At 40.1% G+C, this 14208-nt stretch overlaps 1 protein-coding gene across 3 annotated transcripts; it reads left to right on the forward strand.

Moving 5' to 3' along the window:
• Nucleotides 1-168: 168 nt before the first annotated feature.
• ARMT1 (acidic residue methyltransferase 1) lies at nt 169-13554 on the forward strand. 3 transcript variants are annotated; one of them, XM_081140913.1, is made up of 5 exons: nt 169-287; nt 2713-2818; nt 3272-3516; nt 8574-8739; nt 11841-13554. In XM_081140913.1, exons 3-5 carry the CDS (start codon nt 3482-3484, stop codon nt 12606-12608), a joined length of 969 nt encoding a protein of 322 aa, XP_080997039.1. In that variant the 5' UTR covers nt 169-287; nt 2713-2818; nt 3272-3481; the 3' UTR covers nt 12609-13554. The 3 variants fall into 3 exon arrangements, with proteins under 3 accessions (XP_080997039.1, XP_080997038.1, XP_080997040.1); XM_081140912.1 differs by having other exon boundaries at nt 218-331; XM_081140914.1 differs by lacking the exon at nt 2713-2818 and having other exon boundaries at nt 233-287.
• Nucleotides 13555-14208: the final 654 nt, after the last annotated feature.

Here is a 14208-nt window from a genome sequence, read left to right on the forward strand (position 1 = left end):
CCTGGGCCCTGGGCCCTGCTGGTCGCCGCTTGCTTCCGCCTTCCGCCCGCTCCCTGATTCCGCTCCTCGCGTCGCCCTCCGCTGTCCCCGCCCTCGTCCCCGGAAGATCTCTGCGTCCTCGAGCCGCCCCTTGTTTGTCTCTCCCGCGGGCCCCCAATAAAGTTTCTTCATTCAAAAGCGTCTTTTTAAATACGCGTCCCCGCCTCCCTCGGCTCCTCCTGCGCGCCGGGACCCGCCTCTCTTCCTGCGGCCGGTGAGACCTGGCCGTTGGCGCGGGGAACGCTCAGGTGATGGCGGAGCCGCCGCCGTCTCTCTCGGGACGGGACGTAGGGTTGGTGTCGCCTTGCTCGCCCGGCCCCGCCGCTCTCTTCCCTCCTCCCCGCTTGTGCGTGCGCCGGGCCTCCCGGGAGGCTGCGGGTGACCGGCCGGAACCGCGGCGGGCGGCGCCCGCTCCCCGCCGGCCGCGAGTTGAGGGCGCGGGCGGCCGGCGGGCGCGGGCGAGGCGGGCCCGGGGCGCGAGCTCCTGGCCGCGGCCGCCCCCCGGCTCCGGGCCGGGGCCGGCGCGGCACCCTCCTCGTGGCGCGGCTCGCGGCCTCGTCCCTACTCGGGAGCGGGCTCGGAGCCGGGCTGCGGTCCGTGCCCGCGCGCCCTGCGGTGGCCATTCGGGCGTGTTCCTGGCTTCTGTTCATTTGTTCTGGGCCGTTCACTGGTCGTTAGAGTGACCTGACACCGCCTTTTAATCCCCGAGTGACGGCCTGCAGAGTTTCCCGTGCCCCCCGCCCCGTCTGGGCTTCAGTGGCTCGGGAAACGCCCTTTGGGAGGGGGAGGGGGCAGGGTTAACATCCTCTATAAATTAGGAATCTCAGCTCTGGAGAAATGTGCTTCCTCTGTTGCCGATCAGATTGGTTGAGAAGCCTGCTGTAAAAAAAAAATGCGCTTTGCTTTTTAGGCATCATGTAACAGATTCTAGGTCAAGTTGTGGACCACCGTGTAAAAAAAAAAAATCCTTTTGTGTAAATTGAATGGCCGAGTTTATCTTTGAGGTTTGTCCTTACGCCAGAATATTGCAAAACACAAGAACTCTTGTAAGAAAGTGGCCTCACTGGGAGTCGATGGAGGCCTGAGAGGTAGCAGCGGCCCCCAAATTAAAGCAGACACTCGGTCTGCAAATACAGGGAGCTGTTCGCTTGCTTAACGTTGGAGCCCTGGGCGCCCTTGACCTCACCGCAGCCCTGACCTGGGGGGACCTTGCCCCAGAGCACAGGCCTCCCAGGAAATTTGGTAGTTGGAAAAACTACATAGCTTGCAGTTAAGTACAATCTGCAAAGGACTGTCACTTCTTTTTGTATCTGCTGCTTTGGAAAATTCAAGTGTCAATTCATTTAATCTGCCTTCTCTTCCTCCAAGGAATTAGTAGTGCTTTTTAAAAGCTGGATGGTTGATCACAGTAGTTATTGCACAGATTAAAACCTAGTCACTTTATGTTACTCAGAGTACCACAGAATCAGAGTGGGGTTTTTTTCTTCTATTTATAGTGGTGTAGCTATCACTGGAAGAAACCTCAGTTGCTCAGGATATAACCCAGTAGGTTAAAATTTTCAGTAAGATATTTGAGTTTTTATGTTTATTTGTTTATTTATTTAAAAGTTGATTTTTAGAGAAAGAGAAACATCCTTTTCGAGGGAAACACTGATCATTCATTGGCTGCCTCCACACCCCCTACCAGGGATGGAGCTGGGCGATGCCCGACCAGCTGAGCCACACTAGCCTGGGTGATATTTGAGTTTTTAGAACTGTGATGATCCCAACTTCAAGTTAGATGAGGTCATTGGACAGAGATATTTACAAAATTATTGTGTCACCTTTCTTTGTTTTCACTTTGTCTCAGATGATCAGAAGATATAAATGAATTGATCAGCTAAGTTTTGTGCTATTTAAAAACACAGAATTTCACCAACTACTAAAGCTCTGCCTTTTCTGAGTCATGTATTTCCTTAAAAAAACTAATTACATATAAAATGATAATCTGTCATTCTTGGTTTTTGTATGTCTAAAATCAAGACTATCTTTGATTTTTTAAATGCAAGTATAGTCAAGTTTTCCCTTATTGCCAGCTTTCTCTGCCACTTCTGGAAAATCACTATATTTTTGGTTGGGAGTGTGAGCTGGTAACATGCCTTAATTTTGTTTAGGGACAACGGGATGGAAGGCTGCAGGAAAAGCCTTTGAAAAGAATGAAAATTGGCTAAGAGAGAAAAGAAAGAAGCAGGGTCATAAATATCTTTGTCTTCCAAGCTGTTTTACATCCCCTGCCTGGTTCATCTAAGTAGGTGATGTCACTTCGTAATTGATGTGGGAGGAGAGCCTGTTTGATTTTTAGGGCTATTTTTCTGTCCTGTCACATTGATAAACTAGTTTCTGATTAAGGAAAATAAAAGGAATAGAATGGGAAAGGTGAGAATGCTTTAACAGACTCCAGGGGAGAACCTGGAATTAGAGGCACAAAGACTGCTGAGCTTTGATGACACACTGGAGAAGTTTTCACATTTCCCTATGTCTTAATATAGTATTAGCCAGACAATGCTGGCTTTCTTTATAATGGTTGTATGTAAAGGAATTTTAAATGAGTTGATCCAGAAACTGAAAGATGACCAATCTCCTAGTTTTAATGCTACTAAGTAATACACTACGTATGTGACTCTTCTTTTCTAGATCGTTTGCATATCTTACAATTAAAGACAGAATACCACAGATCTTAACCAAGGCTATTGATACACTGCATCGACATAAAAGTGAATTTTTTGAGAAACATGGAGAGGTATGAAATGTATTTGAACTTTAATTATTTTCTTAAATCTAATAGAAACATAGTAAGCAGTTTCCCCACTGTGATAAAGTTCATTCCATTTGAAGATAACTAAAGACTTTAGTTATTAGATGAAATGAAAAGAAAAAAAAGGCAGGCTAGATAAGGCAGGATCATGTTGATCATAAGATCTGTGTGTGTGCTTTGATTTTCAACTTAAGAGTTCTAAATTTAAATGTTTTATAATAGTTTGTGAAGACATAAAATGTGGCTTTGTAATATAGTATTTTTTTCCTTCTTAAATGTAGGTCTGTAAAAATGTTCTACCCTAGAGGAATTATTCATTTATATAGACTTACATATAAAGTATATATAAAGTATATATATAATAAAATTTAATTATTTACACATAGATTATTCATATATTTTTTAATATATGTAAATGTTTTTTTTATATTTCTTCAGGAAGGCACAGAAGCTGAAAAGAAAGCTATTTCTCTGCTTTCTAAATTGCGGAATGAATCACAAACAGATAAGCCAATTATCCCCTTGGTTGAGAAGTTTGCTGATACCGACATATGGAATCAGTACCTAGAATATCAACAGAGTCTTTTAAATGAAAGCGGTGGAAAACCAAGATGGTTCTACTCACCATGGCTGTTTGTAGAGTGCTACATGTACCGTAGAATTCACGAAGCTGTTATCCAGAGGTAAGTATATAACCATCAAATAAATGTTAAGATAATTTATGCTTTTTTGAAATTATAAAATGATAAGTTTAAAAACCAGTGGAAATCTGAATTTAGTTCAGTAGCTATCAGTGGCACTCCTGGACATTCTGCAAATGTTAACACTATAATAGATTCTTGGCAATTATAATCCATTTGCCCAGACTAGACATAAGATTGAATATGTGAAGTAGGAACTAATTAAACATTTTTATAAAGATTTTTCTTCTAGAGTAAAACAGATTGTACTTATTGAGGGGAAAAATGTTAATTTCAAATAATTATTTATTTATTTAAAAAAATCAAGACAGAACAAAGTAAGCATGTTTTATTTATAAAAATAGATAATATGTCAATGAATTTGTATAAGGAATCAACAGCACAGTGAATCCCTGCATTACTTTATGCACTATCTTAATCTTGAGCCCCTCCCTTTTTTAATGGCTAGTTTAGAAAAAGATTCTGAAAGTTAAAATGTTCTTAATAACTTTTTATAAACTTTCCTATACTAATTTAATTTTTCCTAAAAAAATTCTGATATAGGACTGACTTATAGAGCAGAAGAAAATGTCATGTGGATCATTCTTTAGCTCACAGGTTACAAACATACAGGTTTGCTGATTGAGAGGAATTCTTTGGTATCCGTTCCTAGACATAGCATAGGATAACTTAAAGCAATCAATTGAACCAGCACTAAAAGTAAAATAAAAAAATAACTTTGGGAAACATGCATAAATATAGTCTATTCATTAGCTTTTTCTGTCATAATCTTTATAAATAATCATTTGTTGTTTTTGCTGAATAAGTATGTTTTAGGACTTCTGTTCTAAAAGCAAAACACACTTATATATTAAAAATTTAGTGCATTGCGTGGCACACAGAAGGCACCCAAACAAAAGGCTATAACTGACAAGAGATGCTGTCCTACATCTGCATGCCAGTTACTTCGCAGGTCAGTGTAGCGTAGGTATTATTATGGTTTCCACTTTACAGTTGAGGAAACTGAGGCTCAGAGAGGTTAATAACTTGCCCAGGGTTACATGGCTAGTAAAATGGTAAACCCACTCTTTGAGCTTGGTCAGTGCAAATTAGATTAGAACCCTAATCAAACTATCTTTTTCCAAGTAGTACATTTTCATGTCTGTCAGGAACTAGGGTTAGTCTAAAATTCTGAGTGATGGTTTCGTAATTTTTAAACATATCTGTATTAGCCAAAGATGCTGAAAGTTTGAAAGACTGGGTAATGGAGTTTGGTTTAGTGGAATGTGGAAATTAGAAGGGCAAAGGGAATGCTGTCTCTGAATTTGATTTTAGAGGTGGATCAGGTTCAGAGAATTAACAAATCTAGGGCAGAAGTTCACAAACATGACTGCATATAACCCAGTTGGGGAGATTTTATTAATTAATTAATTAATTAATTTACAGAATTTGAAATCACTTACATTAAAAGAAATACTGATGATTTAATTTGTTTGTGGAAGGGTCTGGGCATCAGTTTTTCTTTCCACACCTCAGAGATTCTGCACAGCCTGGATTGATGTCCACTGGGCGAGAACAGCTTGTTAAAATTTTGCTGAGTTCCAGGAATGAGACCAGTCAGCCAGGGCTGTGGAACCCTCCTCCGGGGATCTCCATGGCAGCTCTCTGGGGATTTGCATGGCAGGGTACCAGAACTCAGATTTTATGACCATGAAATGAGGAGCTGTCCCACAGCAGAAGTAGCCCAAAGTAGTTTTCAGATGTCTGATTTGTCAGGGTTCTTGTAGGAGGAATTTTTCTCCTAACAGCTCCAAAGTGACCAAAGAAGTTTTTTTTGTAGGGTCCCAGAGCACACATTAGCTTTACGACATGTTTATGCTGACTTTGCCTCTTACACAGAGACATATTTCTAATTTCCTCTGTCAAGGCGTATGTTGTGGTTTTCATTATAGTTAAATAGTTGAATTGTCTGCAAGTCTAAAGATTCAAAGTTGTAGCCATATGTGAAATTTAAATGTGTTAAGTAAATATACTTCATATAACTGCAAAATGAAAGTACAGAGAACATAGAAGACACTTTTAAGCTTTTATTAAAGTGTAATATAAATGCAGAACAGCACACACATCTTACATGTCCAACATTCTTTACCAGGATGTGCTCTAGCCCCTAGCGTCCAGATCAAGATGCAAACACTTACTAGGACCCCAGGAGCTCCCCTTGGGTCCCTGTCCAGTCACTGTCCATCATGGCCCCTCATGGATAACCACTACCCTGATGTGTGCTAGTTTTGCCTGTTTTAAAATTTCATTTAAATGAAATTACATGGGATTTAGTTTGTGTCTGATTTCTTTCACTCAGCATTATGTTGGTGAGATTCATCTATATTGTTTGATATAATTGTAGATCATTTGTTTTCATTGCTATATAGTCCTGCAATATGAGTATGTCACGCTATTTAGCTATTCTGTTGTTGACGGGTATTTGAGTAGTTTCTAGTTTGGGGTAATTATGAAGAGTGCTGCTATAAACATTGAAACACATGTTTTGATGAACATACGTGTGTATTTCTGCTGGGTATGTACCTAGGAGTGAGCCACCCGGTCATAGTGTATGCACATACACAGCTTTAATAGAGTCTAAGTTAGCAAACATTTAAAAATCAGAAATCATTCATAGTTAGGTGAGTTTACTCTCTTAAATTCAAGACATAAGACTCATTCTTAACACTAGGTGTGACTTAAAACTAATGAATGATTTGTTAATAAAACACTAGAACAAAGGTTGGCAAGTTTTTTCTGTGAAGGGCCATACAGTAATATTTCAGGCCATGGTCTGTGTTGAAGCTACTCAGCGCTGTCCTGCAGTGCAGAGCAGCCCCAGACTCCACATAAACAAATGAGCGTGGCTGTGTTCCAGTTAAACTTCATTCATGGACACTGAAATTTTAATTTCGTGTATCACAACATATTCTTTCAAATATGTAAAACCATTCTTAGCTTGCAGGTCATACAGAACAGGTGGCGGGCCAGATGGGTCTGAAGGCTGTAGTTTGCTGACCCCAGCACTTGAGCCTATGCTTTTAAGTTGCCTCGAGAGACGGATTTATTCCAGCAGTGCTGCCATCGCTCACAGTGCCTTTGCATTCTTTGGAACTTCCTTCAGAGCCAGTGTACAGCCTCAGAAAGAACGTTAGTCTCATTATTTCTCAGTCGCTCCTCATTTTTGACCAAAAGTGTTTTACTCCATTTGATTTACACACCTCGTGCTACTGAAATGCTCTGAGTGACCTTTGGCTGTTTCCAAAAGGAAATTAACTCCAAAGGATGAAGATGTGCAGTGGCTGGCAGGACGTTTAATGACGTGCCGCAGGTTCTGAAGACAGTCCCTAGAGGGCTTTGAGCCATGGCAGCATCCCTGCACTGAGGGTGCCCTCCCCGGGGACTGGCTGCTGGAAGGGGGCAGCAGCGTTTGGATCTGTACAGCCTGGTATGTTTTTGTTTCTAATACGTCCCATGAGCTCAGTCATGTTGTTTTCACCCTAAGCTGGATGACTCGTGACAGAAGTGGCTAAGTTAGAAGATCAGCTAATCTGAATGTCTTTCATAGTTGATTCTGTAAAGGCTGTCCCGTTAGTATTTATACCTTCTTAGTTAGGTTTTTTGTGGGTCAGTATTAATATTATTTGATCTCTCATTGATAGCATGAAGCTGCAGTCATGGTCATAATCAACTTGGGAGGAGTAATTGCCAAAAAAATAAGTGAAAAACCTATACATAAATGATCAAAATTGGTCATTATAATAAAATTTACATTAGTAGTATCTGATTTATTTCAGGTAGTCATTGGGTTCCCATAATGCTTCTATGTTTGACTCTTAGTGATTACCACATTATATTCAGATATTCTGTTTTTATCCATAAGTTTGTTACTTGGGACCTGGCCACGTTGAGCACCCCCAAAAATGGTAAACTGAAGCAGTTGTCTTGAAATTAAAAAAAAAAAAAAAAGTTTTCTTGTATTGATTTCAGAGAGAGGAAGGGAGAGGGGGAGAGAGAGAGAAACATCAATGATGAGAGTCATCGATCAGCTGCCTCCTACCTCCTACACGCCCCCTAGTGGGGATCGAGCCCCAAACCTGGGCATGTGCCCTGTCCAGAAATCGAACTGTGACCTCCAGGTTCATAGGTCGATGCACAACCACTGAGCCACACCGACCAGTCTCTTGAAATTTTATTTCTCTTCCTGCTTGTGCCCTGGAAACCCTATAGGGTACAGTCATGAATATGGTCACTAATTATTTAATACTTCTAGTAAAATATTTGATTAGGGAACTTTTTTTTTTAAATCTTGAGCTGAGGATATTTTTTCCATTGCTTTTAAGAGAGAGTGGAAGGGAGAGAGAGAGAAACATCATCGTGAGAGAGACACATTGATTGCCTCCCTCTCTCACCCCATGTGGGACAGAGCCTGCAACTGAGGTATGTGTCCTTGGTCAGAATCGAACCCAGGACTTCAGTCTGAGGGCCGATGCTCTAACCACTGAACAAACTGGACAGGACTGATTAGGGAACCTCTGACAGTTAATTAAACTAAGTTTGGGGGCCCTGTGTGGTTTTGCTCAGTGGTTAGGGCTTTGGCCTGCAGACTGAAGGGTCCCAGGTTCGATTCCAGCCAAGGGCATGTACCTTGGTTGCAGGCTTGACCCTGGCCCTGGTTGGGGTCTGTGCCGGAGGCAACCAATCAATGTGTGTGTCTCACATTGATGTTTCTCCCTCTTGCTCTCTCCCCCTTCCACTCTCTCTGAAAAGCAGTGGAAAAAATATCTTTGGGAGAGGATTTAAAAACAAACAAAACAAACAAAATAAGTTTGGGGGATTTTGTGTGCTTTGATTGTTATTTTTGTGTAACTCGATCCATGTTATATCTAATGTCTATTACCAGTAGTTTTTGAGACTGAAGGCTACCATTCTCTTTTCTTTAAAGAATTGCAATTACCCAAATGTGTGGAAAAAGTACAGAGTTACATAAATGTTTCGCTTATGTTTTTCTCTTACTTTAGTCCACCAATCGATGACTTTGATGTGTTTAAAGAATCGAAAGAACAAAACTTCTTTGAGTCGCTGGAATTTATCGAGGCTTTATGTGTTCACCTGCAAGAGTTGATAAAAACGATTGAAGACCTAGATGAAAGTCAGCTGAAAAATGAGTTTTTTAAACTTCTTCAGGTAAATGTGATAATTAATCTCCTGAGTATCTTTGTTGATTTAAACAGTTAAAAAACAGACTGGTACACATTTAACAACAAAGCATGTCTACATGTTGTCATTTTAGTTATCATTGATCATTTACCATTTTAGTAGTGGTGTCGTTCAAGAGGTGAAGATCCATTTAATCTCAAAAATGCATTTTGAAATTTCTTCTACTCCACCTGGAGATGGTTTTAGTGGCTTCCTAGCTTCTGTTATTTTTGAGAGAGGACTTCACAGTCATTTGGTTGGCCCAGCCTGACTTGGGCTTGAGTGCCGGCTTTGTTGCCTATTTGTGGTTGGACCTGAGCAAGTTACTTAATTTCTCTAAGCTTTAGTTTCCACATCTGTTAAGTGAGGATGGTATTGTGTACCTCATAATTTGATGTGAGAAACTGGATTCATTCGTGTGAGTATAGCTCACAGCTGGAACACAGAACACGTTGTCATCAGGTAGAAACAGTGTCCTGTTTAATATGGTCTCATTACATTTCTTCATTGAGCTTGTATAAGCTTAGTTTTAAATTGTCATTCAAAACATCCTCACATTTAAATTACTAGATTCTAAACTCTTTGAAAATGTGTTGTACACAGTAGTACCCCAGTCCTGACTTCCTAGGAAGAATTAGAAACATTCCAGAAAGAGATGTTAGGAAATGTTAAGAGAAATAAAGCAGGGAAGGGGGCCGGGGAATGTTGGGGGAGGGAGGCAACATTAAGTAGGGCTGCCAGGGAAGAGCCTGCCAAGACGGTGACTTGGGGAAGACCTGAAGCTGCTGGAGGAGCAGGTCACAGGCATGCCTGGGGTGGAGCATTCCTGCTGAGGGCCTGAGGTCAGAGCCTGCTAGGCATGTGAGAACCCGGGAGGGGATTCTGTAGGAAATGAGAGAGGTAGAGGAGGGGCTAGAAGGGCCACAGAAGGCAAAGTAAGCAAAGGTAAGGACTTGGGTTTAATTCCTAAAATGAAATGGGAAGCTATTAGAGGGTTTGGATCAGGGGATTAACATTAAATGACTTATTTCAAGGGTTACTTCTGAAAACAGAACAAAGGGGCTCGGGGTAGAACTTGGGAGACCTGTCATTAAAATGACTCAGGTGAGGGATGACTGGACCAAGTTGGTAGCATAAGAGGTGTTAAAAATCTCAAGATTCTGGATATACTTTGAAAGTAGAGGCTCCAGACAGGTTGTGAGACGTGGCAAAAGTCCTGATGGAACTTAGGGCAAGCAGAGTGAGCTAAGTGAGTAAGAGGGAAGAGCTTATTTTGAATTTGGAAGAAAAGGTGTCAGGGTATTGTTAACTAAAAAATCTAGTTATTTTTTCCCTTCTGAACTATTATTTATGCTTAGCTTAGAATAAAGAAAAGAAAAGCAGCATGTTACTCGTTACCCATGGTGTGCCCATTCTTTCAGTCTGTGCGTATAACATGTTCCTTGTCCTGTAAGTATAAGGTGTTGTGAGGAGGAGCACTAGCCTACTTTCTGTCACCTACTTCGGCCAGCTACCCCAAGTTGCTGTTCCGCTCTCCAGTAAAGGAGGCCAAAATTGCCCCCTGGCAGTGTTCATGGTGACCAGCAGGTTAACCTCCTACAAAGAGCTCCAGGCTGTTTCAGTTTGTGGGACTATTGATCGGTTCCTAAAACCGTAAAACTCTCCCCCATCCTTACAAACAGTTCGTAATCTGCTCTGTCAAACACTATTCCTGATGCCAGACGTGATGGTGAGAAAAACAGACCGGTCCTTGCTGTCATAGAACTTGTAGTCTTGAGGGACTATAGATAATTAATTAAGGACACAAATCAATATAGACTTGATTACAGACTGGAAATATGCAGGCAGCCAACAGAGACCCCGACCTCTGCTGGGGAGGGCCGCTGTCCACACCAGCGGATGCTTCTTTATCAGACTTGGACTTGCACTTCAAAAAAAATTCATTTAATCCTTCTTTTAAAAATAATATTTTTGGCTGGTACATGCATTTCCCTCTTATTTTGAATCACGTAAGAAGAGTCTGTTTTGGCTAATATTTACTGAGTACTTCTGTATGCTGTCTATTGGATACATTACTTACACCCGCTTTGTCAATTCTTACAATGACTCTATGAGGTAAGTACTATTATTATCTCACTTTTCAGTTGCATAACGTGAACCTTAGAGATCATGTAATGTACCAATGGTCGTTAATTGGAAATGCAGGAATTTGAACCCAGGTCTGTCTGATTCCAGAGCCTGCACTCCTAAACATGTAATTTCAGTTATAGCTTTAAAAAAATAGGGTTATATGCCATTTCCTACAAAATAAGCTTGAGTATTGTTTCAATTTATAGTAGAATAGGAGATTATTAGAGTTGGAAGGGTCTTTAGACTAGACATCACCTTGTCCAATTTCTTTATTTTATAAGTGAGAGAAATCCCAGAGAAATTGGGATTTACTAAAAGAAATTGAGCAGTTTTTTGGGGGCCTGGGGGCTGGGAGGCACTTTTATTTTTCTCTTGTCACTGAATTATAAAGTAAACTTTGTAGCTTCTTTTTACAGCATCGGATCATGTGCTTTTATCTGCAAGATGAAAAACTCATTCTGATTAAGTGATATGGTCGTTAAAATCAAACCAATTTTTTAAAGTTCACTACATACTGACCAGTTAAAAATTTCATTGTTTTCCCTTTAAAAAAATGTTTTTCTATTGATTTTACAGAGAAAGGAAGGGAAAGGGAGAGAGAAAAACATCAATGTGAGAGAGAAACATTGATCGGCTGCCTCCCACAGGCCCCGCACTGGGGATCGAGCCCGAGGCCCAGGCATGTGCCCTGACCTGCAATCGAATCTGTGACCTTTTGGTTTATGGGATAGCGCTCAAGCACTGAGCCACACGGGCCACGGCTGTTTTGCCTTTTTAATACAACATCATGTAAACATAGTCTTTGCATTATTAGACAAAGTGGATTTGATGGGCATTTTATATTAAGAGTTATGTAGAAATGAACTTCATGAATACTTCTACAACCCTTCCCCCCACATATTACATGTTAGCGTTTGTTTGTATTCAAAAGAAGGTAAATGTTTGCACCTTTTTTTCAGATTTCACTGTGGGGAAATAAGTGCGATCTGTCTCTATCAGGTGGGGAAACCAGTTCTCAGAAGACCAATATAATACATTCTTTGGAAGACCTAAAGCCTTTCATTTTAGTGAACGACATGGAACATCTTTGGTCACTGCTTAGCAATCTCAAGAAAACAAGAGAAAAAGTATCTACTATTAGAGTGGATATTGTTCTGGATAATTCTGGGTTTGAACTTGTTACAGATTTAACATTAGCAGACTTCTTGTTGTCTTCTAAACTGGCTACTGAGATCCATTTTTATGGAAAAATGATTCCATGGTTTGTTTCTGATACTACTATACATGATTTTAACTGGTTAATTGAACAAGTAAAACATTCTAATCATAAGTTGGTATCTAAGTGTGGGAATGACTGGGAAAACTATGTTAAAATGGGCAGATGGGTTTACCACGATCATATATTTTGGACACTGCCTCATGAATTCCATGCAATGTCTCAGGTTGCTCCTGACTTATATGCTGAACTACAAAAGGCACATTTAATTTTATTCAAGGGTGATTTGAATTATAGGAAGTTGACAGGTGACAGGAAGTGGGAGTTTACCGTTCCATTCCACCAGGCTTTGAATGGCTTCCATCCTGCCCCTCTCTGCAGCATACGAACATTAAAAGCTGAGGTTCAGGTTGGTCTGCAGCCTGGGCAAGGTGAACAGCTCACAGCTTCCGAGCCCAACTGGCTGACCACTGGGAAATATGGAGTATTTCAGTTTGATAGTCCACTTTGACTTGGGCCAGGAACTCTGAGTTTGGAGAAAGATCTGACAGGCACATTTCATCCTCAGAAAAGCAGTGTGTGAATTTAGTTCTTGACTGCTTTGTGTTAGCTCTGAGAAGCTTGGCTTCTCGGTGCTCAGTTACATACTCTGGATGCCTTTTCCTTTGAACATTTTGCCCCATCCATTGTTTTGGGGAGAGATGGGTTAAGCTAGTTACAGGTATTTACATTTATGTTGGAATCTTAGTAACTTATTTCAGGTTAAATGCATACTTCAAGTGGTTTTCATGAGCCTATTTTTAATTGGGCAGAAAGCAAAATATAAGTGAATAAGTTAACTTTTTTTTACTTTTATGCTGCATGGTATTTAATATCCTGGGAAGCATGGAATTTTATTTAACTTGATTTGGAGCTCTAGAAATGAGGGCTCTGTGAAAATGCACATCTTAAATGTGCTTTGTAAAGAGGCATTTCTCACAACTGTGATATTTGAGCACATGAAAGTAAAGCTTACCTCATAAGTTAATTATAATTTTGTTCTTAAATTTTATTTCATTTCAGTAGCCTGTTTTATTTGCCTGCATTTGCATTTTGATTGGAATGGATGGTAGAGACCACAAAATTGAGCAAAATGAAATAAATGGTATTTGAAGAAACATGTAATACCTTTTACATTCTATTTATGATCAACTGAAATGTATTTTAACACGTTTTAAATGAACATTTTAGATTGCTCGGCAGTTTTAAAAAATGCTTTAGATAGAAAAGATTCTTGTGCATTGAATTGGGAGTACTACCAATGAGTTGATTCATTTTTTTATATTCTCACACATTTATTGGTGATTGCCAGATATTAAAAACAATAAGTTTCAGGTCAGTTTGTTTTGAAACTGAAATTGGAAATAAACCTGGAAATGTTTTCTTGTGCATGAATAATAAAATGAATTGTTCTGAGAGTCAAATTGGTTTTATTTCCCAGTGGGGGAAAGTCAAGAAGGGAAGATTTAAGATGAGTTGTATATAATGAAGAAACTCATAATGTGTATTATAGATGTTGTCAAAGCAGTTCTTAAAGTATATCATTAAATGAAGTTAGTATTGCCTTTATGTGTTTAACATTTGTTTGTAGAATGTTTGTATAAAGCTGCACATTGAGTTGACTCTTTCCTTATCTACACGTGTTCCTGCTGTAAACATTAAGTTACTCAAATATCGAGAGTATTATAATTATCGTAGACACTTAACATAAGTTAGAGCACAGTGGTAGTGTTGATGTCATAGCTACCGTGTGAGCTGTAGTATAATATGTTACATTTTCCAAAGCACTGGATTTTTTCTGTTTTTATCATGTTTTATCAAGAACATGAACTTAGGATGTCTGAGGAAATAGTTCACCCCTCCTAAAAGAGAGAGAGCGAGGAGCAAGAAAGGCACCCCGTGGAGGAGGAAGTCAAGGTGGCATCTAAGAAAATGCTTAGCAGGAGGGAGGGCCTCCTGTAGTTTCACCAGTTGACTTTTTTAAGCCAACCTTTCTTGAGATATGAGTCACATACAATTCATAGACTTTAAGAATACAGCATTTTAGTATATTCACAGGGTTGTGCATCCAT

This window comes from Miniopterus schreibersii (assembly GCF_964146895.1).
Source record: "Miniopterus schreibersii genome assembly, chromosome: 6".
NCBI classification, from domain to species: Eukaryota; Metazoa; Chordata; class Mammalia; order Chiroptera; family Miniopteridae; genus Miniopterus; species Miniopterus schreibersii.